Source organism: Cervus canadensis, chromosome 1 (assembly GCF_019320065.1).
Source record: "Cervus canadensis isolate Bull #8, Minnesota chromosome 1, ASM1932006v1, whole genome shotgun sequence".
Lineage (NCBI taxonomy): Eukaryota > Metazoa > Chordata > Mammalia > Artiodactyla > Cervidae > Cervus > Cervus canadensis.
The window spans coordinates 20,260,225-20,283,851 of record NC_057386.1 but is presented as its reverse complement, the minus strand read 5'-3'; the positions used below and the strand labels follow the sequence as shown (position 1 = coordinate 20,283,851).

General features: G+C 55.7%; 1 protein-coding gene across 12 annotated transcripts in view; it reads right to left on the bottom strand.

The window, feature by feature from the left end:
* The window catches only part of LOC122441684 (zinc finger protein 385C), a 56,872-nt gene that overhangs the window by 20,157 nt on the left and 13,088 nt on the right, over positions 1-23,627 (bottom strand). For 7 of the 12 annotated variants that reach the window (XM_043468663.1, XM_043468672.1, XM_043468681.1 and 4 more), the window contains exon 2: positions 11,440-11,691. In XM_043468663.1, the coding sequence (XP_043324598.1) occupies positions 11,440-11,689 (250 nt within the window). In that variant the 5' untranslated portion in view covers positions 11,690-11,691. Of the gene's footprint in view, positions 1-503; positions 1,538-4,383; positions 4,940-11,439; positions 11,692-19,259; positions 19,757-23,627 lie in introns of those variants that run through there. The other 5 variants (XM_043468654.1, XM_043468696.1, XM_043468582.1 and 2 more) reach the window with 5 other exon arrangements.

Below are 23,627 nucleotides of genomic sequence, written 5' to 3'. Positions count from 1 at the left end.
TGACCAAGGTTAACCAGGAGGGTGTACCTGTTACAGACCCAGGTGGCCTCACACCTCTCCACACCCTGGCCAGCTGGATGGGGGCCCATGAGGCGATGACGTTGGCTGGTGGTCCCCACTCCATCCTTGCAGGGAAGCCTCAAACTGAGTGTTTATCTGGCTCTAGGATGAGGGTCCCCAGTCCCCTGCTTAGGCTTCTTTGGGTCCCTTCCTTTCGGGACCCCATTAGGAGGAGTTCCCGCTTCAGGCAGAGTAGGGGCAGGTGTCCCCTCTCCCACCCCGCAGGCAGCCAGGTGAGGTCGGGGCTCCCTGCACACCCCTACCCAGCCGCCCCGGGCCAGGCTGCGGAGGGCTGGGGAACTTCCTCTGGGGGGCGCGCGGTGGAGGAGCCCTCCGAAGGGTGCCGCCCGCCCCGTGCCAACTCGCCCGCAGGGCCCCCAGCCCCCGTCGCCGCCCCCTGCCCGGAGGCTCCGGGAGGGGGCGCCCCGCCCGCCGGGACTCACGGAGACTCGGGAGCCACCATCTTGCTCGGTGGACGCTCTGGCCGCGGTCTCCTTGGGCTCCACTGAGCGACAGCAGCCACTAGCGGTAACCGGGGCGAAGAGGCGCCAGCGGCGGCGGGGGCCGGGGTCGCCGGCAGGGCGGCGGCGCCGGGGGGCGCGAGGGGGGGGCTCGGCCGGCCGCTCCCACCGGCCTCGGCTCGGACTCGCGGCGCGCACTTGGCCAGGTGTCACTCTCTCACCCTCCCCGCCGTGCGCGCTGCAGCAGGAGCGACTCGGGTTAGACCGCAGGAAGGATGCTCACCGCCAGTGGGAGGGACGGGAGGCTTTCATTCATTACAAGTATCCGTGGGCGCCTAGAGCAGCTCACGGGTGAGAGCCAAACAGGTGGAGCGCTAGGGAGGCTATACTCTGGCAAGGGCTCTCAGAGTGATGAACAGAATGCTTTGGGATCACAGGGGAGCAGGCTGTCAGCTGAAAAGGTTACCAGCCTGGAGCAGCAATGGCGTTTCACAAAAGTGTCAGTGAGTGAGGTTTTACCAGGCGAAGGGCATTCCAGCAGCGGGAATGGCAGAGCCCTGGGGAAACCATCAGGAAGTTCAAAGTTCAGTGCAGGTTCTCAAAAGTCAAGATAAGGGCTTCCCTGATAGCTCAGTTGGTGAAGAATCTGCCTGCAATGCAGGAGACCTGGGTTTGATCCCTGGGTTGGGACGATCCCTGGAGAAGGGAAAGGCTACCCACTACAGTATTCTGGCCTGGAGAATACCATGGACTATATAGTCCATGGGATGGCAAAGAGTCCGACACAACTGAGAAACTTTCACTCACTCACTCAGAACAGAGGTGTGGAAGCTCTACAGGGAATGCTGTGGATCTGATCTCTTAGTTTCCTAGGGGAACTTCAGGAGGTAGGTGAGCTGGGAAATTATGGGGGATCTTAGTTCCCCAACCAGGGATTGAACCCAGTCCCTCAGCAGTGAAAGGGAAGAGTCCTAACCAGGGAAAGTGGAAGTGAAAGTGTTAGTTACTCAGTCCTGTTTGACTTTTTTTTTGCAACCCCATGGACTATAGCCCACCAGGCTCCTCTGTCCATGGAATTTTCTAGGCAAGAATACTGAAGTGGGTAGCCATTCCCTTCTCCAGGAGATCTTCCTGATCCAGGAATTGAAGCTGGGTCTCCTGCATTGCAGGCAGATTCTTTACCATCAGGGAATTCCCGGGAAATCAATGTTTTAATCTAATGATCCAACGAGTTACTTGTAAGGGGGATGGCAGAAATGGGTGGGTGGGAGGAGGGACCTTTTCCTAGAACTTTCAGATATCCACACTCTCCGCTGTGTGGGTTTCATGCAGGAGTAATGTGGGGTTGTGGCACCCCCTTCCTCCCAGACCTGGAGGCCTGCAGGGGAGCTTCAGAGCTGAACTCCGGCCTTGGCAGCCTAGCACTTTGCCTCATTTTCCTCACCTGTGAAGTGGGAGTTACAGCTGGTGAAGAGGCAGGACGGGAATGGGTCTGAGGACTAAATGTGGTGCTGGGTGTGGAGGCCATTTGCAGAGGAGGTGCCAGGGCACTTGGTGACCCAGTCACCCAGTCAGCACAAAGTCACCCGGAAATACCCTCCAGCCCCCGCACAACTGGGTACACTCCTCTCCCACTCAAGGCCTAGGGCACACGTTGAGGTCAGGGCCTCTCAGGCTGCGAGCTCCCCGCAAGCCCCTTCACACCATGCTGCTCTCTGCCGCCCACTATCTGCCTTTAACATTCACTGTTCACCCTGGCACCCAGGGCCACCGGGATGACGCATATATCATGGCACACGCACACACATGTGTTGCTGCTTGGCTTGTGGGTACACTCAGACAAAGGGAGACACCCCTGTTCCAGGATGGTCCCACACAGCCTGACAGGTCTAGAATTCTGCACCCCTAGAATGGCCAGGTGTGTGCTGAAGGGTCTTGGTTAGCATCTTTTAAGAGTACACATTTTTATTTTATTTATGATTATTTTTGCCCCACAGCCCTGTTTGTGGGATCTTAGTTCTCCAACCAGGGATTGAACTGCCCTTGGCAGTGAGAGCTCAGAGTCTTAACCACTGGACCCCTAGGGAATTCCCTAAGTTAGCATCTTGCAACAGAACAGTCACCCTGGCTAAGTGTCTTGGAGCAGCACCTCCTCCCCGCCTCCATGGCCAGGGGTCTGCAGCCGGGACCCAGGACTCACTGGATGCTGCCTCAAGAGGGTGGACTGTTGCTCTGATCAAACTGGAACAAACCAGACTGAGTGATGGAGAAAAGACCACCCAAGGGGTCCAACCGAGACTGGGGCAGGGGAGCCGCACAGGTATCTCATGAAATAACGTCACCCTGCCTACAACCCAAGGGAGCGAGAATCTGGGGAAACTCTGTCCTGCTGCTTTGCCATCACTGGGAAAGAATCACACGAAAAAGCACAGGGACACACACCCTGAGGCCCACAGGCATCCACACAGAGAGTGACAGGGACAGATGCCAAGGAACACACACACGTCTCCCCATGGTGAGACCGTCTACGCACACTGACGTGTGAACACATGGAGGTCGTACCCACAGCAGACAGGCCTGCTGGCCAAGGGGCGGGCACAGAGGCCACGCACAAGCATGCACGTACACACAGACAGGCATGAGCAACAAAGACACACTCAGATCATATACACCCAGAGGGACAGACACATGAGGACACACGGACCCCTACAGATGCACATACAGACAATAAAAACAACAGACATGCAGCGGCACACGCCGTCACAAAGTGAGGGGTGTGTTCAGGAAGAGTCATGTACAGAAACACACGCACCCCTTACAAAATTAAATGCATCTGACATACTCACAAGTTCAGGCAGCCAAACCCAGAGTCCCCTCCCACCCCTACCTCGAGTCACAGGGGCAGGTGATGGGGAGCCTGAGGCATGCGCGCACACATGCACACATATACACACACACACACCCCTCAAGTAGTAAAGTTGCCATTACTATCACAAATAAAACCAAAACTCTGTGAAGAAGGGGAGCCCAAGAGGGAGAGAGAGCTGAATGCAGGGAATGAGAGGTTGAACCAAGGTCCCCACTTTCTGCTAGGATTAAGATTCTTCCCCACATTCTTCAGCGCCCCCACCCCACTTCTGGGCTGGCCAGCACAATGGAGGCATCGGTGTTCCAGGCTCCTACCCTTTCCGCGTCGGAAGAAGACCCCAGAGCCCGATCAGGGGAACTAGCCCCACAGCCTCCAGCCCTTGCCCCTGTGGCAGGGGATCTCCCAAATCCTTAAAGGGTAATGGTTGTTTCCCTTGGAAAGGACCAGGAAACCCCTTGTATGGGGAGGTGAGCCAGAAGACCACAAATAAAGCTTGTGGGAGGGGCACTGATGTTGACCCCAGTGTGCTGGGGGACCTCAGTGGATGCTGTCCCCCATCTGCCTGGCTCTCTCTCTCTTTCTCTGCTGCATTCACAATCAGCTCTTAGTCCCCTCCTCGCCTGCTCCTCCAGGCAGCCCCTTAGAGGCATGGGAAGTATGATTTGATACAAGAAACCTCTGTAGCAGGCTCCCCGGACGACACACACATGCCCCAAGGTGCAGCTGCTTTATTCCTGCAGGCCGGACCTCCGGACCCAACCATTCCTGCCGCCCCCACCCCAGCGTTGCTCCCAGCAGGAGTGGGGGCTCCCCCTGCCCATACTTGTACCTGGGAAAGGTACCAAGAGTCAGCTGGTTACTGCAGCCTCTAAACAGACAACTTTGGGGGGCCAACAACAGGAGGAAAAGAATAGGGCAGGGGAGACGAGAAAGGCCCACCCTTGGCTAGAAGCCCCCTCCCCATCCCCCAGCTCAGGCGTCCTCAGCACTCACCCAAGAGCATTCTCTGCCTTTGGAGGCACCGCTGAGCGCTGAGTGAGGAGCAAATGAAACCCAGCCAGAGTGACAGAGGGAAGGGGTGGGGGATGCGCGGGACGGGGAGGGCGAGAGGGAGGGACTCTTGCTTCTGCTGGAGAGCCGTGGTTTCGGGCCCGGGGAAGAAGCTGCCTGTTCCCTGGTGTCCCCACATCACAACCACTGATGGAGAGAATGGGGCTCTTCCTTCCCCGCAGGTATGGGGACAGGGGGAAGGTATCAGGGGGCCTAGTGCCTCTCATACCGAAGAAGAGTTTACCCCAGGCCCCAGGAAAAGAGGTGCTGCCAGCCTCTTTTTTGCTTGCCAGGTAGTTCTTCCTGCTGAACTCAGCTGCTGCCGTAGGAGCCCCTGTTCTTCTCTCCAGCCTTACTCATCCTCTGCCCCTATTATCTTTTATTTACCTCCTTATTGGCTCAGATGGTAAAGAATCCGCCTGCAAAGTGGGAAACCCAGGTTCAGTCCATGGGTCGGGAAGATCCCCTGGAAGAGGGCATGGCAATCCACTCCAGTATTCTTGCCTGGAGAATCTCATAGACAGAGGAGCCTGGTGGGCTACAGTCCAGGGGGTCAGGTCGCCAAGAGTCGGATACGACTGAGTGACTAAGCACAGCATGCTACAGGGAAACTGAAGTTCAGAGTGTCCTAGAGTATTGGCCATGGTGATGTGGGAAGGGAGCCCAGGTGGCTTACAGGTCAGGACCTGGAGACTGCTGGATCTGCTACCTGGGCAATGCCAGGGAAAGGGGGAGAGGCACGTTTATCTGACCACCTAGAAGTTCTGTCACCCCGAGCTTACCCATGCCCTTCCCTCCCCACTCATCTTTTCTCTCCTCATTTTGCTCCTTTCTCCCCTCCTCTTCCTGAAACCTGCCGGTTCCCAATTCACCTGGGCACCTGGTGCTGGGAGGGTGGGGTGGCATGTGGCAGGGGAGACAGCCAAAAGCCACACAGCTGGATCCAGCCTCGCATTCCAAGCCCTGGGTCCCAGCGCTAGCCCCCCACCCCCTCAGCATCCTGTCTCCACCAGACAATAACCCATAATCTCTGGAGCAGCCAGTTCTCCAGCTGCAAAGAAGGCCTGGGGAGGGGGTGGTGGCAGCAGCCCCTGAAAACAGGTTTGTTAGGAACAGGCTCTGGGGGGAGGGCTTGCGGGTGTGCTCAGAGGAAGGAAACTCAAGCCCAGAGATAATTAACCCACCTAGAGACACAGACAGAACCTTTGTCTTCTGCGGGGCCGGGGATCTGAGCTAAGCCCCCCTAATTCTCCACCCAGACAGCCTTGCCTTTCCTGGTGGTCCCTAGGGGGAGGTGCTGATGGTCAGGTTCACACCTTTGGTGGGGGGTGGGGAGGCTGTCCAGGGTCAGTGAGGGCACTTACATCACCTACCACTTAAGGAGGACAGCAGCAGGAGGCACTGCTCGTTAGACTGCAAGAACTTCTCACTGGCCTTGGGGGTGCTGTGTGCGTGCTTAGTCATGTCCAACTCTTTGAGACCCCATGGACTGTAGCCTGCCAGGCTCCTCTGTACATGGAATTTTCCAGGCAAGAATACTGGAATGGGTTGCCATTCCCTCCTCCAGGGGATCTTCCTGACCCAGGGATCGAACCCACATCTCTTGCATCTTCTGCATTGGCAGGTGAGTTCTTTTCCACTGAACCACCTGGAAGGCCTTGGGGGAGCCAAGGGGAAGAAATATGCACGCAGAGGCCTCAGGATGAGTTGGGAGGGGCCACTGAGGAGGAACTGGCAACCAAGGGAGATGCTGAAGCCATGGGGGGACAGGCTGGAGGGCTTTGGGGACCTCCTGATGGGACTGAAATTAATCCATCTGCAGAGAGTGGGGGGTGAACAGCTCACCAAACCAGTGACTCAGGCATGACCCAAGCTCAAGGTCTTTGATCTCTGGGGCTCAGAATGCAGCCAGAGGTTTCTTCAGGCAAAGACTAGGAGAGGAGATGGAGGGACTGATTACAATGGGAGCTAGGTCTGAGGGCACGGGGGCCGGGAAGAGCCTCCACCTGCCACTCTGATGCCTTCTCATCCCCAAAGGCACAGGGACATCTAATACAACTGCAGCCATCTTTGCTCTGAAATCCAACACAGTCTGCCTCCATCTCTGCTTTCCTGTCCTCCTTAGGGTCTACCCTGCACTCCTCTTAAGCCAGAGCATAAGACACTTCTGAAATCCCCTTCTCTCCCCTCTGGTGTCATGTTGCAATGATGGGGGGCAGGGGATGGGCCAGCTGGGTCAGTCCTGCCAAGAGACAGGGGGAGGAACCAACTGGATTTAGGAGGTTCCCCTCCCTGTCCCTGGCCAGCCTAGGCAGAGCAGGAGATGGCTGGCATCTCCCCATTTTTCAGTTGAGGACACCAAGGCATGGGTCCTGAGCACTTGATCAGCCTGTCCTGGGAGCCAGTCCACCTGCTCTTGGCTATCCCCCCTCCCCATTCCTGAAACACTAAGGCTCCATCTCTCTTAACAATCACAAGGTGGGGAGGGCACAAGCGATGGGATTTAGAGTCAGAGATGCTAGGATTTGAACCTGGCTGTGTGGCCTTAGGTCTGTTGCTTACACTCTCTGAGCTCTAATATATTTCAGTTTCTAACACAAGGGCTTAATGCCAATCATCCACATTCTGGGATATCTGGGTAAGAAAGGAATGCTCTGCTGCACGTGGAAGTGCTTTGCAAACAGGTCATCTCCTAAGCACATGCTCAACTTGGTGCTGGGCGTACATCACAGCTCTTGGTGCCCCCAGATCGAGGTCCAGGTGTCAGTCCCCCACGCCTGGGGCTGGCCCAACATCCACACTAGAGGTTGGAGGTAGGAGAATTGAGCCAGCAAACCTTTCTCTCTATGGATGTTCAAAAACTACCTACAGTTGTTTAGGGGCGTGTATGTGTGTGTGTGTGATGATCAGTAGGGTCATTGAGTTCAGCCATATTGGAGCCAGGGTTCCTGGTGCCCACCCCTCTCATAGGAGGATGGGCAGGGTGGCTGAAAGAGGGCTCAAGATGCATTCCTGAAGGATGAAAGGGCCTGCTCTGTGTGAGACCAGTGGGGAGGAAGGCAAGTAGGGGAATGACCTGGAGTAGGGGCCAGGGGGAAGGGTGGGGTTCCTGCTGTCTTCCCAGCCAATGCCCTCCCTGGGCGCTCCAGGCTCAGTCAGGGTGGAAGCTGGGTAAGGCTGAGTAAGGAGGGCTCTGTCCCAGGCGTTGGCGATGCAGCTTAGAGAGAAAACGGCCCCCACATCTCCCTCCCATAGACGCCTCAGGGACAGGATCCTCCAGACACGATCCCGCCTCACTGCCTGTGATGGCCTGTCACTGTGCAAGGCGCCAGCCCCACAGACCCCTAATCAGAGTGACAGCTCCAGGAGGCCTTCTAGAACCGGAGCCTCCATGGGGCCCGACTGGGCCGTCCCCCCCACTCCCTCAGCACCCTCCCAGGGAACGGGCGGGGCGGCCTTCCTGGCTGCCACAGGACCGAGATCTCAGGCGTCCAGGAACAGAGCCGTGTGTTAAGGCCCCTCACACTTCACCTCAAGCTTCTTGCCAGTAGGTGTAACTCTCTCTGCTTCCAGTGCAGGCTAAGTTGCTTCAGTCATGGCCGACTCTTTGCGATGCTATGAACCATAGCCCACCCGGCTCCTCTATCCATGGGGTTCTTTAGGCAAGATTACTGGAGTGGGTTGCCATGCCCTCCTCTAGGGGAATCTTCCAGACCCAGGGATCGAACCCACATCTCTTAAGTCTCCCGCATTGGCAGGCAGGTTCTTTACCCATAGCGCCATCTGGGAAGTCCCAGCCCCAGTCAGCTGTGGCCTTAGGTCTCTCTGCTCTGACCCAGTCCCTTCCTCAGGTCTCTCTGCTCTGGCTGGGAAAGGCCTTCAGCAGGACGGAGGTCCCTACACCCCACCCCTGGGGGAAGTTGCTAGCATCCTCTTGCTGTGGGCTGCCTCTCCCACCCCCAGCTCTCAGGAGGCCAAGGAGACAGGAGAGTCCATGGGAGAGGTGGGTGGATGCTGGGGGGTCATGGCCTGAAGTAGGTTAGAAGATAACCAGGTCAATGGAGCACCGGTTCTCCACTGGAGCCCCGGGATTCCAGGGTTCCCAGAAATCTGAAGGTTCTGGCTTCATCCCTGCTCTGGGCACAGCCATCACCTCCCCCCATGCTCCCACGGTGAAGCTCACTCCTCTTAGCATGGTGGTGGGAAGGTCTGCCACATAGACTGAGTGGCCAGCACTGCTCAGTGCAGAATCCTGGCATCCTGCCTGGGGCCAGCACAGGGCCCAGGGGCTCAGGGATGCATGGACAGGTGACTTACCAGGTCCTGTTTAGCAATCTGGAGGGGAGTACCAGGCCTCATTTCTCCTGGTGACTCCCCACACCTAGCCCATACTAGGACTGTGAGGAAAGGGAAGCCGAGTGAAGGGGGACTCCCTCCCTCTGGGCAGCCTGTCTCTGGCCACCAGTATCTAGGTGCTGTGGTCCTTTCTCTCACACCCCACATGCTCTCTCCACCCTGGGATAGTGGGAGAGAAAGGAGAACCACTGCCCGGAAGGAGGGCCTGAAGAGCCCGAGTTAGAGGGGAGCAGGGGTGGGGCAGGGTCCCCTGGCCACAGGAATGGCTTTCCCCAGCCACCCCTGCCCTCCAGCCCCACTTCCCTCTCAGAGCCTCCTTTCTGATCATGGAACTGCCCACCACAGCACCCTCTAGGCTAGGGCCATCTTGGCACCTCCTGTTTCCTTGGCCCTGCATCTCATCAATCACCAAGTCCTACAGAAAAGACTCCAGAATGTGTCTCCTTCATCCCACCCCCTTCCTTCTCATGTACCCCAATTGTTGTGAGTTGTTGCAAGTGTGTGCCTGCTCAGTCATGTCCAACTCTTTGTGACCCCATGGACTGTAGCCCTCCAGGCTCCTCTGTCCATGGGGATTCTCCAGGCAAGAATACTGGAGTGGGTAGCCATCCCCTTCTCCAGGGATCGAACCCAGTTCTCCCACATTGCAGGCAGATTCTTTACAATCTGAGCCACCAGGGAAGCCCCTAATTGGCAATACTGCCTTATATACTTGAACGTTGTTAAGAGAGTAGACCTTAACTGTTATCAGTTCACACACACAAAATCATAATTGTGTGAGGGGATGGCAGTATGAACTAACCTTATTATGGTAATCATTTTATAATGCATATGTGTATCAAATCATCACACTGTACACCTTAAACATACTGACATTTGTTATATGTCAGTAATATCTCAATAAAGATCAATGAAGAGAAATACAACAAGGACCTACTGTATAATACAGGGAACTACACTCAATATTTTGTTATTTTCCCAATAATCCAAAGGGAGAAAAGAATATATATATATATATATATATATGTGGTGGTGGTGGAGTCGCTCAGTCGTGTCTGACTCTTTGCGACCCCATGGACTGTAGCCCACCAGGCTCCTCTGTCCATGGGATTTTCCAGGTAAGAGTACTGGAGTGGGCTGCCATTTCCTTCTCCAGGGGATCTTCCCAGCCCAGGGATCAAACCCAGGTCTCCCACATTGTAGACAGACGCTTTACCATCTGAGCCACCAGGATATATATATATATATATAAAACTGAGTCACTGTGCTATATGCCTGAAACTAACACAACATTGAAAATCAACTATACTTCAATAGAAAAAATACTAATAAAAAGAAAAATATGAATACCTCAAACAGCAGCTAAGTATTTGATGAATTAATGAGTGACTTTGAACACACACACTCCAGAAACATTCATACAGTCGAATATGCTCTTATTCAGAGTCATGTCCTGAGGTCCAGCCCTTGTGGAGGGATGCTCAGATGGGAGAGACAGTCCCAGCGACTAGAGCACTGCTCCTGCAGTGACCCCTGTCCGAGACATCCCTCCTCCCCTCACCCCTATTCCAAAGCTCAGTGTGGCCCCCTCCTTCAGGAGGCCTTTTGTGGTACCCCCAGGTAGAATCTCCCTTTCTCCTTTGTAGCCATGGGGGCATATCCCACATGCCACCCACAGCACTCATCTGCTCATCTGCTGTTTTTCTATCTCAGCCTGAAAGACAGATTTCAGTCTTAGTGGGAGCAAGGCTGGGGGGGGCGGGGGGGGTGCGGCGTTGTATAGGACTGGGACTTGTTCATCTCCAGGCCCCAGCACGGTACTAGGAACACAGGTCGCCCCATGAACACACCCGCAGACAGCAGGCAACCCTCAAGCACCCTGGGCTGCTGGGTGTGTGTGCAGGGCACGCTTCTGGTGGCTGCCTTCAGGAACCAGGCAGGAGTTCTGGCCCTTCCCGCCCCCCCATAGTGGGCCTGCTTCTGAACCTGCTTCCCCTGCCACCAGCAGCCGACTGCTGCCCATCTCTCTCATGACTCCCATGCGCCTGTCAGCTGGAATCATCCTCACAAATCCATTCACCCACTTTGTCCAGAAATCTGCCTCGTGGCCAGTGGCCCTCTTCCAGCCAAACCTCTGCAGCGTCACCGCAGCCAGGGAGAGGCCGAAATCCTGGCCAGGAGTCCGGCAACCAGAGGGGGAGGGCCTTCCCTGCCCCCTGCACCCCCCACCCCCCATTCCCCTGACCACTTCTCAGCCCTAAGCTGGCGTGTTGTGTACCTCGCTGACCTTGGCCTGCAGAGACCAGCACAGAAAACCAGGACACTCCGGTGAGTCCCTTAACTGGAAAACAACCTTCCAGGGGTCTCCAGGCTGGAGAAATGCTACTTAGGGGAGCTGATCCTAAAAGATCCCCCAGGAAGAGCCCCAGATTCAGGGGAGGCCTCAGACCCCAGGCCCTGAGAGACCCCAGAGAGAGCTGTCCAGCTGCAAAACAAAACTTGACGGCCTCTGGGGAGCTTGAGACCCTAAGTCCCCACTGAAGGTCCCCCAGACCAAAGGACCCCACAGAGAAAGACCAGAGATCCACAGCCCCCTACAGGGGCCCAGAACCAAGTCTGGGAGCAGCGCCCCTCCCAACTGACCTGGCCCCGGGGGCGTCTTTTCTAGGCTGAGCTGCCGCAGGCGCCTCTGGTGGGCCCGCCCCCCACAGTGCACCTGGGCCTGGGCCGCTGAGTTCAGCTGGATGTTACACACGTCACAGAGGGTGTACGAGGGCCGTTTTCTTTCCCGCTTGGGCTTAGGTGCTTCTGGGGGCCGAGGTGGGCACTCAGCAGCTTCAGATACGGGGGACTCCTTCTCACCCGCGGGAGATGGGCTCAGTGGCCGCTTCATACCTGGGCAGAGAGGGAGGCAGGTAAACAAAGGTGAGTGCGGTGAACACACAGAAGGAGCGAGAGGGCTTCAGAACCCAGAGAAGACTGTGTCCTTTGTCCCAGCTGGACCTCCCCGGGTCCTTCCTTCTGAAAGCCCCAGCCCAAGGATGGCCAAAGGGAGCAGGATGGAGGCTATTTCAGACCAAGCAGCAGTGAAATGCAGGAATATCTGGAAGAGTATCCGAAATGGCTTTACACTAGGACATCCCTGATGATCGAGTGGCTAAGATTCCACACTCCCAATGCAGGGGGCCAGCGTTCAATCCTGGTTAGGGAACTAGATCCCTCATGCTGCAACTAAGACCTGTTGTAGTCAGATAAATAATCTAAAAACTAAAAAAAAGATTTAAAACAAAAGAAACGGCCACACACTGGGAGCCTGACGCTTGGGGACTCAGTAAAGCACTCGGGGGGAGACCGGGTCTCAGAGAATTGAGGGAGAGGCAGCAGGGAAGCTGGTAGAGTCACATTTGGGGGACCCTGGAGGCTGTTCTCAGCCCCTGCCACAGGTCAGGCGTGGACAATCGTGGGACAGGCAGGCCTGTGGCACCTGGTGGAGACGCAGGAGCCGCCGGCCAGAGGAGGGACTACAGAAACCCAGCCTCCCAGTGCCCAGCGCCAGTGACATTCACACACGGTGACACAGTGACAGCTTGTGAAGCCATCCCCACCCCTCTCCACGTGGCTCCCGATACCCCCTGCAGTGTTGGCCGCTCGGGCTCTGGCGACAGTTGGTGTTTTCAGTGGAAACCTGGGCCCTGCTGCCTGAGTTGCTGAACATTCAGCCCCTTCACACACACACACACACACACACACACACACACACACACACACACACACACACCCCTGGGCCCTGCAGAGCATGCACACCACCCCTCCAGGCCCCTCCCCTTCTCCTTTCCGACTCCCTTTTCTGAACCTTCCCCACCAGACTTCTCTGCCTCTAACTGCCTCTGTTCTGCCCCATGACCTTCCTCAGACTGAACTGGGTTGATTTTCACTTCCTTCCAGAATCTGTGTGCATGTTTCCTGCCTCTGCTTCAGTTGGGGGCTTCCTCTGTCCTGGTGTGTCTCCCCCACCAGGACAGAGGATTCCTGAGGTCAGGAACTGTGTCTCTCCCCCAGACTGGGGCCGCCCCAAGGCTAGGGCCTGAGTGAGGAGTGACTGAGCCCATTTCTCTTATATGGGCAGAATTGTGCCCAGTGACTCCTGTCCTCTCTCCCCGCAAATTCATGACTTGAAGTCCTAACTCCTGGTACCTCAGAATGTGATTGTATTTGGAGAGAGGACCTTTAAAGAGGTAATCAAGTTAAGATGAGGTCATTAGAGTGGTCCCTAATTCAATATGACTGGTGCTCTTCTAAGAAGAGGAAATTTCAGATATTTTCTGGTGGTCCAATGGTTAGGACACGGCACTCTCACGGCCAAGGGCGTGGGTTCGATACTTGATAGGGGAACTAAGATTCCATGAGCCTCATGGAGCAGCCAAAAAGGAAATTTGGACACAGTTACAGAGAGAAGACCATGGGAAGACCCAGGAAAAAGATGGCTGTCTGCAACCAAGGAACAAGGTCTCAGAAGAAACCAACCCTACACCTTGAACCCAAACCTCTATCCTCCAGAATTGGGAGAAAATAAATAGTTGGTGTTTACGCCACTCTGTCTGTGGTTCTTTGTTATGGCAGCCTGAGCAAACTAATGTGCTGCCGTGTGTGCTAAGTTGTGCCCAACTCTTTGTGACCCCATGAACCCTAGCCCGCCAGGCTCCTCTGTCTATGGGATGCTCCAGGCTAGAATACTGGAGTGGATTGCCATGCCCTCCTCCAGGGGATCTTCCCCACCCAGGGACTGAACCTGTGTCTCCTGCATTGGCAGGAGGGTTCTTTACAACTAGCGCCACCTGGGAAGCCCTGGGCAAACTAATACATCCTCTTAAAAGGCATTTCCTGTGTCTTTAGACTTGTGTTCATTTTGCAAATCAGACCCAGTGAAGTCAAGTGATGCCGTCACATTCCCATAAGGGCACAGGCCTAGTGGTGGAGCCCACATCCGAACAAAGCAAATTAATTTCTCAAGTTCACAGCCAGGAACCTTGCCTGTAGTCCCTGGACCCCAGCCTCTGCTCTTAGTAAATTGCTTGCCACTTCTGTGGGCAATGTTCCCACAACATCGGCTGTCATCACAAGTGTGGGGACTGTGAGTGAATGGAGCAGAGTGGCTCAGCAATTAACAGCACGAGCTCTGTGTAGATTCCTACCTGGTTTCGAATCTCAGCTCTGTCACTTCCTGGCTGTGTGACTGAAGCCTCAGTCCTCTCATTTGTATATCTGTAAAATGGGGTGATGAGCAGTTCCCAAGTCGTGGACATTGTGAGGATTAGACGAGCTGCTCTCTGTAAAATACCTCTCAGGGTCCTGTAAACATCGGTTCTTTTTAATCTGGGATGTGTCTTTGTTTTGCAGCTTGGAGTCCCTTTGTCTGTCACCCTATGTGTCTATCACGGTGTACCTGGGTCACTGTGAATGTCTCGGTTACCCTGTTGTCTGCTGAGGCAAATCTGTGTCACTCTGTATGCATGTCAGAGTGTAGCTGAGTCATGGTGTGGATGTCATCGTGCCCAGCTCATGGAATGAGACTGTCACTGAACATCTGTCCCCACCTCAAAGTTGTGTGTTGAAATCCTAATCTCCAGCAGTTCAGAATATGAAATACAACCTTACTTGGAAATAAGGTCATTGCAAATGCTATTAGTTAGGTTAAGATGGAGTTAGGGTGGGCCCCTAACCCCATATGACTGGTATTATTATAAAAGGGGGAAATGTGGACACAATCATGCACAGAGTTCCCAAGTGGCACAAATAGTAAAGAACCCATCTGCCAATGCAGAAGACAGAGAGGCACAGGGTCGGGAAGATCCCCTGGAGGAGGAAATGACAACCCACTCCAGGCAAGTATTCTTGCCTAGAGAAGCCCATGGACAGAGGAGCCTGGTGATCTTCAGTCCATGGGGTCTCAAAGAGTCGGCCACGACTGAGCACAGCACCGCACGTGCAAACGGGGAGGACACCGTGTGAAAACCAAGGCGGTAGGAGGGGTTGCTTCTACAGGCAGGTTTGGTGGGACTGCAGTACCAGAGATAGCCTCCAGATGGCGCAGCTAGCGGCCAGCGGGAAGATAAGAAGTAGAACTCCGACCCAGGAGGGTAGACTCCACTCCTCCACACTTCTGAGGCAAATAGGTTGCCCTCTGGGCCATAACAAACTCCTGGGCATCATGTCTGGAGTCCAGGGGACCGCTCTGCCCTCAGAGGGCACACGGGAAAGTCGCTCCATCACCCTGTAAGATTCTACATCCTCTCACCTCTAGATGGAGGTCATCACAGCTATTCTCCTGCCTTTACAAGTCTTCCCCTGCTCTCTCAGAAGGAAAGCGGACCAGGAAGAAAGTACCAGGTATGAGAATGGGAGTCGGGGGTGGCGCAATCAGTCAGGGGAAAGAGTCTTCAGGAGAGCAGGCTGCCCCAGCAGCAGGGGGACAGTGGTATTTTGAAATCTCAGCGCAGTTTATGACAGGCAGGCCCAGGACGTGGTCCAAGAGAGCAGACAAATATCTGCCACGGGGCTTATTAAACCCCCATGATATACTGCCTCTGGGCTCACAGGGCCCGCCTGGATTCCGGGGCTAATTGTGTACCCACCAGCCAGGTTGCTGGGCCTGCTGCAGCCTGCCCTGCCTAACACAGGCTTCCCAGCTGTCCTCTCGGGAGCTCCAGCTCAGCCACGGCTCCTAGCCAGAAATGTGGAGGGGTGGGCAGTTTTTATGGCACACACATGTCGGTCTAACCCCTGCTGTGAGCATTAAGAGGTCAGCACACCCTGTGCTGGCTCCTATTCAGAACCAGCATGACTCACCCTCACTGGACCCACATTTGGACAGAACATGCTCTCTTTAACAGAAGAGGAAGTTGAGTCCCAGAGCAGGGGAGAGGACTTGCTTCAAAGTACATGGACAGGCAGTGTAAGAGCTGCTTCTGGGGGACTTCCTTGGTGGTCCAGCGGCTAAGATTCTGAACTCCCAATGCAGGGGGCCCGGGTTTGATCCCTGGGTAGGGAAGATCCCCTGAAGAAGGAAATGGCAACCCACTCCAGTACTCTTGCCTGGAAAATTCCACGGACGGAGGAGCCTGGTAGGCTACAGTCCTACCTGCAAACAGTCGGACATGACTGAGCGACTTCACTTTCTCACTTTAAAGCCTGTTATGCCCTGGTTTGAACTGCTGGATGGGGAGGGGGACTGCGGATGCAAAGAAGGGCTCCTGGGGAGGCTCAGAGCTGCCCAGCCCTTACCGTCCCAGATGCCAGGCAGGGAGGTGCCAACCCCCTGGGCAGGGAGAGGGGGCCAGAGCCAGAGAGGCTAGGAGGAGAGGGTATGAAGACAGGGGGAGAACTGGACTTAATTCAGGAAAAGACCCGGTGAAAGCAGAGAAAATGAGCATGGGTGCGCTCAGGTGTCTGTCTGTCTGTCTGTAATTTACACGGGAAGAGGATAAAGTTCCCTCTGTTCTCACCTTCCTGCAGCAGGGGGGTTGGGGGGTGGGGTCTGGACCAGGGAGGGAGCCACCCACTTGAAGGCAGGCTCATGCCAGTGCAGGAGAGTTGATGGAGACCAAGGTGGCTGTCTTCCCAGTGGCGCTAGTGGTAATGAACCTGCCTGCCAGGTTCAGTCCCTGGGTCGGGAAGATCCCCTGGAGAAGGGAATGGCTACCAACTCCAGTATTCTTGCTGGACCCTGGAGAGCTATGGCCCATTGGGTCTCAAAGCGTCAGACACGACTTAGCACACACACAGGGTTGCTGTCTGTGTGTCTGTCCTCGTGGAGGTAGAGGGGGCTTGGGGGAAGGGAGCACTCAGGTATGGCTCCAGAGCCCACTTCCACCCCTTCTTGCTGTGTGACAGTGGACTTCGGTGCCCTGGGTTTCAGTAGCATCCTTGGGCACTGCGCTACCCTAAGATGGCTAGAGAGAAAGAACTTCGAAGGCTGTGAGTGCAGAGCAGGGAGTGGTTGCATCCTGGGGAAGGGGGTTCTTGGGGACAGACCTGTCTTTGCCAAAGGGTTAACAGGAGAGGAGGGTTCCAGGCCTGTCCCCAGCCTTTGGCAGGGCATGAAGGGCTCCCTCACCTAATCCTTAATGAGCCCAATTACACTTTGGTATTTTCCCCCCGGTCTGCCAATATCTACCCTTCGCCTCCCTGAGCCAGGTCCCAGCCCTGCCTCTGAGAAGGGAGCCCGGCTGGCTGGCCAGACTCGGGCCAGTCCCTGCCCCTCTGGGCATCAGTTCCCTGTCTTTAAAGAGAGGGGGTTGGGCTGGGCTAATCTCTTAGGTCCCTTGCAGGCGGTGCTGTAGTGGCCACATGGAGCAGCTGCCTCTAAGGATGGGGTGGTGGGGGGACACCAAGCTGTGTTTGTCTGTTTCAGCGGCCAGAGGAAGGCTGGGTGGGGACAGAGAAAGAACTGCCCTGTGGCGAGTGCCCATTACCTTCTGGGCACTGGACAGACATCACCTCTGTTAACCCTCAGAGCAATGCTGTGAGGCTCTACAGATGAGGAAACTGAGGCTCACAATCGAAACAACAGGCCTCATCCTATGATGCAGGGGGAAGGGGTGCATAGCCTGGCAGCCCCATCCCATCACTCACAGGGTCGTCACAGGTGGGAGTGTGGGGTCATGTCTGGAAGAAGAGAGGCCTCGTCTGTTCTTGTCCTGGTGGGGTGTGAGCCCTCCTGGGCCTGGCTGCCCCCCGCAAGTCCCCAAGGAGCCACCACCAAGCACTCTGCTCTCCCAAGGCTGACACTTTGCAGGGTGAGGAAGGGTGACAATCCCCTTCACTGTGTGGCCCCCACATAGCAGCACCCCCCAGGGGATGGCCCAGAGGGCTGGGGTCACCCATGGTCATACCCAAGACTCCCCAAAGGAGTCAGAGACTCCCACCTAGAGGAGTGGGATGGCCCTAGTGGGGGCAGCCATGCCCACCCCCAGCCCACACATCCCTACTTTGCCAGGCAGGAAGCCCCGGGGCTGGGCCACAACTGGTCCAGGTGTCTGCTGCTGTGGGTGGGGGTGGGAGGGATCCACTGGACAAACCAAGGCAGCCATGTCTGTCGTCCCATCCGAAGTGATGAGAGATGAAGCCTCTCACCCTTCCCTGGGGACGGCTGGGTGCCGGGGTTTTCAGGAGTGAGCTGGCTAAGTGGTGCTGAAAGTCAACACTCCGGCTCCAAGGAAGCAAGAGAGAGGGCATGAGAGGTGACGGAGAGCAATGGTCCAGAGGTGAGGTCACCATCCCCCAGGCTATCCTCACCTCCTATTTGCTGTGAGTCCCAGAGGGCCTCCTTCCCCCGGAAACCCCAAAGATAAGGGCTGCCTCTCCTGGACACTGGTACTCCCCTGAAAGATCCTCTGGCCACCCTCTGGAAGGAAGTCTTTCTTGTTATCTAAGCTGCATCCCTCCTCAAAGGGCCCACAGTGGCAACACAGAACAGCTGCCTCTAAGGTGGGGGCGGGGGATTAGCCTCAGTGTCCCCTGTTCTGACCTCTGCGGCCAGGCAAGGCCTAGGAACCTGATTTATACAGGAGACATCCCTCCCCGCCCCAAGCCCCCTGCCAGGACCCTGGCACAGTTCAGCCTCATCCACTGCCTGCTCTCCCGGCCCAACTCCCCAGAAGACTGAACATTAGCTCCCCCAAACCAGGCTCCCCATCGTGATGGCCCCAGGGTCAGCACTTCCAAGATGGGGCTGAGAGAATGAGTCCAAGAGAGAGCTGGAGGGAGGAGGGCTGAGAGGTCCGGGGACTGTTTGAGCTTTGTTGGGGGATGGGGGTGAGGCGGAATCCTGCCTCTCACAAAGGCCAGGAGGGCCACCCTCTGCCTCTGACCCTGACAGAAGAGGAGGCATTCTGCTTGAAGGAGGAGGGGCAAGCAAGGCGGCCTCCAACCACTGTGAATAATGGAGATGGGGGGAGGGGGCGTGGGGGGGGGATGAGTGTACTCTCTGCACCCACCCACCCTCAAAAGACAATAGGTCTCCATCCCCCATCCCTTCCTTTCTGTTCTGTCTCAGGGGCTGATGGGGTGGGAGTTGATTTTTGGAGTCTCTAAAGAACTTAGACAAAAAAGGTAGGTTCTGTGGTTGAGCCCCCTGTCTGCGGAGAAGGCTCCCCTTCTCGGGATGTCTCGCTGTCCCTGGCCTGTGGTGGCCAGCCTCCCTTCCCCTACTTCCTGGGAGCTCAAAGTTCTGGCCATCACCCTTGTCGCCCTCCCAGCCTCGGCTTCCGGTTAAGTTGTGATTCTTTTTGCCCACCTTCCCAAAACACAAGGCAGGATAGGGTCCTCGCTGCTGCTACCAGCCCTACAGAGACACCTACACCCCCACCCCGCGCGCGGGCCCCCTTGGGCGCTCAGTCCCAGCGGCGCGTCGGTCCGGGATGGGGAGCCGGGAGTGGGGTCCCACCGCCCGCGCCCGCGCCTACCTGCAGGGCGCTTCCGACCCAAGCGGGGCCGCATCCAGTCGTCCGCGGCCGCCCGGGGCGGTCCGGATTCTCGGCGGCTCCTGGCTCCCGACTCCCGGAGGTGCGCGGCGGATGAGTCCGGGGCCCGCGCGTCCCGGTGCAGCCGCCGCGTCCCCGGAGCCCGCCCCTGGGCGGCCCACGGGGAGCAGGTGCCAGGAGCCGCGCCGCCGGGAGAGGAGCGCAGGCGAGCGGGTCGGGAGAGTGGCCTAGCGCTGGGGCTCCCCGGGCAGCAGACGAGGGGAGACTTAGGGGCTCTCCTGGCGGCAGGGCTGGACCCATCGGTGAGTATCCTCCCTACCCCTGGGTGGCCAGTCCTGAGTGCCCCTCACCTTCCAGAGGGTCCCAGGGTTGGGGGGAGGGCACCCCAAACTGGCCACCCCCCACTGGCCTGCTGTGACCTTCCTTGCCAGTGCATGCTAAGTCGCTTCAGTCCTGTCAGACTCTCTGCCACCCTATGGACTGTAGCCCACCAGGCTCCTCTGTCCATGGAATTTTCCAGGCAAGAATACTGGAGTGGGTTGCCATGCCCTTCCAGGGGCTCCTCCTGATCCAGGGATCAAACCAGCGTCTCCTGCTTCGGCAAGCGGGTTCTTTACCACTAGCACCACCCGGGAAGCCTTCCCTACCCTTTTGTAAACCAGCCCCTCTTTTGGGAGGAAGCTCAGGGAGAAAAAGGAAGCTGACATTCATGGAGTACCTCCTGAGTGCCAAGAGGGATGGCATTCAATCCTCGTAACGACTTGCCCCAGACTGGTTTGATCCCCATTTTACAGACCAGGAGATGAAAGATTGGGGATGTTAAGTAGCTGGCTCAAAGTCACACATGAAGTGTGGACCAAATGGGAGACTCCAGGTTGTCCAGAGGTCAGGGGATTAAATCAGTGGGCCTGTTGGGGAAACATCACCGGTGTATATGGCTGGGGATCATTTCTGATTCTTCCCAGGGAATCAGTGCACTGGCTCTGGCCCACACTGGGGCCTGAGACAGGAGAACGAAGCCAAGCAGAGGAGGGCAGGAGGCAGGGGCTGACGGCATAATCTCCTAACAGCACCTGCCATCATTCCATTACTGGAGCGTCTCAAGGAAAGGCAACGGGAATGGCTGTTGTATTAAAGAAGATGCACCAGTGCTGTTCTCGCTGTGTCACGCTCTGGCCAGGCTTCGTGTGAAACAGGCCTTCCAGAGAGGAGGTCTCACCACGGGGCGCCCTTGTGATGTCTCACTTGCCAGCTCCCGCCACTTCTTCCTGGTTCTCACGTCTACCAACTCACTCCTGTCTTGAGGTCTCTGCTGTTCCCTCAGCCTGGAACTCTTGCCTGATCTTCACAAGGCCTTTTCCTTGCCACTCAGGCCTCAACTCCACTATCACCTCCCCAGGACCCCCTTTCCCCAGCCCGGTTACTCTTTATCCCAGGCCCTGATTATTTTCGCTCTTGGCACATCTCCCAAGATGCAATGCTTCTGCCTGGACACTTACTTGTCTCCTGGGGGAAGGGCTTTTATTTTCCAGGTATTGGAAGCACCAGCACTAAGCTCTACAAATGCTCTATAAAGAGTTGTGGAATGAATGCATGAATTCATTTCCACTCCAAGAGTCAAGCCACATTAAAGTGTCCACTTTAAATGGGCAAATCGTATGGTATGTGACGTATCTCAGTGAAGGGGCTACTCAAAAACCAATAAGCGCAGAGTGGAGCTGACAGTCACATGACAGTAGCTGGCAAGTGCACCCCAACACACTCACCCTCTAACTTGATCCAATCACATCTCTCTCTGTCATGGTCCACAACCTGTGTCTGCCCATGGCAAACTGCATGCAGTTGCTCAGACCTGGAAGGGATCTTAGAGGTCATCCTGTCCCTTTGTAATTTGTCCCCGATGATTACCCTCTGGCCTTTGCTTGAACGTGCTGACGACGGGGCACTCACTGCTTCACGAGACGGCCCATCCCATTGATGGAGGGTCTCAAGGATAGAAAGCGCATCAGTATGGGAGCTGAAAGTTGCTTTCCTGTAATGCCTATGCACGGGTTCTAGATCTGCTCCCTAGTAGTTTAGTGAAAGTCACTCAGTCATGTCCGACTCTTTGCGACCCCACGGACTATACAGTCCATGGAATTCTCCAGGCCAGAATACTGGAGTGGATAGTTGTTCCCTCCTCCAGGGGATCTTCCCAACTCAAGGATCGAACCCAGGTCTCCCACGTTGCAAACGGATTCCTTGCCAGCTGAGCCACCAGGGAAGCCCAGATCTGCTCCCTGGTAATGCAGAAAAAGCCCACCCCACCTTCCACAGCCAGCTGAACTTGGCTGGCAGCGTCTTCTTCAGGGATCTCTCCGCTCAGTGAAGGAGTCCCATTTCCCTCAGCTGTTCTTCCCCTGACATGGCCACCTCCTCCAGGAAGCCCCTCCTACATGCTCCTAGGGCATCTTGTATGGGACCCGAACACTGCACTTATCATGCTGTATTGAACTGTGTCCCCCAGACCTTGCCCAGGCTACGCCACTGTGCTGAGGGTGCTAGTTCTGGGCCTTTATTCATTTCCTTCTGCTCAGTACCCTGCATGGTGAACCAAGTGACTTGAACCACTCAACTCAATAAAACTTGTCTCCAGAGGTTTTATGATCCCACTCATATCCCTCTTAAATATATTTAGGCTTTCAATGACCTCCTTAGGACAGAGCCAGGGAGAGAATAACCTCCCCCCACCCTCTATCCTGTCCTCTATTAATGCTGCCCACTGTTAATTTTTCTGCACTTCCGAGTCAGCTCTACAGAGAGCCGAGGCTTCATGAAACCTCATTTATTTTCATGTCATTGCTGGCGAGCTCAGCCTCCCCACCTAGCCACCCAGAGAGCGATTTCTAGCAGTGTGAGCACCAGACCCTGTGTTTAGGCTTGCTGGCTCTCCTGTGCCGCCCGGCCTGCTGAAATCATTCAACAGAAGCACAGGTGCCAGCTGAGTGCCACCACAAAGACGTGGCTTCACCTAGATACACCAGGATAACACACCCCCGAACTCCGACCCTGCACACGCGCACACACACACACACACACACAGCACAACTCCTAGCCGTGAGCCTTCTGTTTTCCAGCCCCTTCCCACAGCTTTATTGATCCATTTTCTCCTCTCAAATAGCCCTGAAAAGTCAGCATTCCTCTCTCCACTATAAAGATAAGAAAAGGGGGCTTCCCTAGCGGCCTAGTGGTAAAGAATCCGCCTGCCGATGGGGGAAACACGGGTTCGATCCCTGGTCCGGGGAGATCCCACATGCTGAGGAGCAACTAAGTCCATGTGCCACAGCTACTGAGGCCCGCCCACTTAGAGTCTGTGCTCCGCAAGCAATAAGAAGGCCACGCACCGCAACGAAGAGTAGCCCCTGCTTGTCACAACTAGAGAAAAACCCTCGTGTACACCAACGAAGATCCAGCACAGCCAAAAATAAATACATTTTTTTTTTTAAGATAAGGAAAGGGAGGCTCTGAGAGGTTAGTTTACCTGCCCCAGGTCACACAGCTGGAAAGGGGTGAAACTGAACCCCATCTGGTTGACTCTAAACACTAGGCCTTCTTCCCTCATTTCATGGTGCCTTATCCCAGCACACCCAGACTTTTTTCCTATAAATGTGGGGTGAGGAGGAAGACCACACGGAAACCCTTTTCCTAGTCCTGACAGCTGGAGGTGCTGGGGTGCTGGCGCTCCCTTTCCCACCTGGCATCTTCCAAGGAGGGGCTCCATCCCCTAGTTATCACCCTCCCCGGACAACGCCATCAGAAAATAATTCTCAGCCTAAATAAAGCCACTGTGTCTCTAACTGGCCGACTCAGTTCTCCCTGCTGCTCAGTCTCATCCCATTATCTCCTCTTCCTCTGTGTTTTTTAAAAAATATTTATTATTTGGCTGCTTGTGGAGGGGGGCACACAGAATCTTTGTTCTTCGTTGTGGCATGTGGGAACTTTTAGTTGTGGCATACGGGATCTAGTTCCCTGAACAGGGATCGAACCCTGGCCCCTGCACTGGGAGTGCAGGGTCTTAGCCACTCGACCACCAGGGAAGTCCCTCCATTTCCTCTGTTTGGTCCGTGATAAGTCCCCAGCCCAAAACAGTGCCAGCACATCAAAGGCAACCAACACATATTGCTGGATTTAAGGAATGAACCAACCCTCACTGTGGGTACAGAAAACGGATCAGTTTCCTTGCTCTGGCTGTGTGGGCCGCGGCAAGTTCCTTTCCCTCTCTGAGCTTCAGTTTCCTTATTTGTAAAACAGGATAATTAACACATCATAACATGGCAGAGGGTGATGAGAGATCATCCCTGCAGTGTGCCT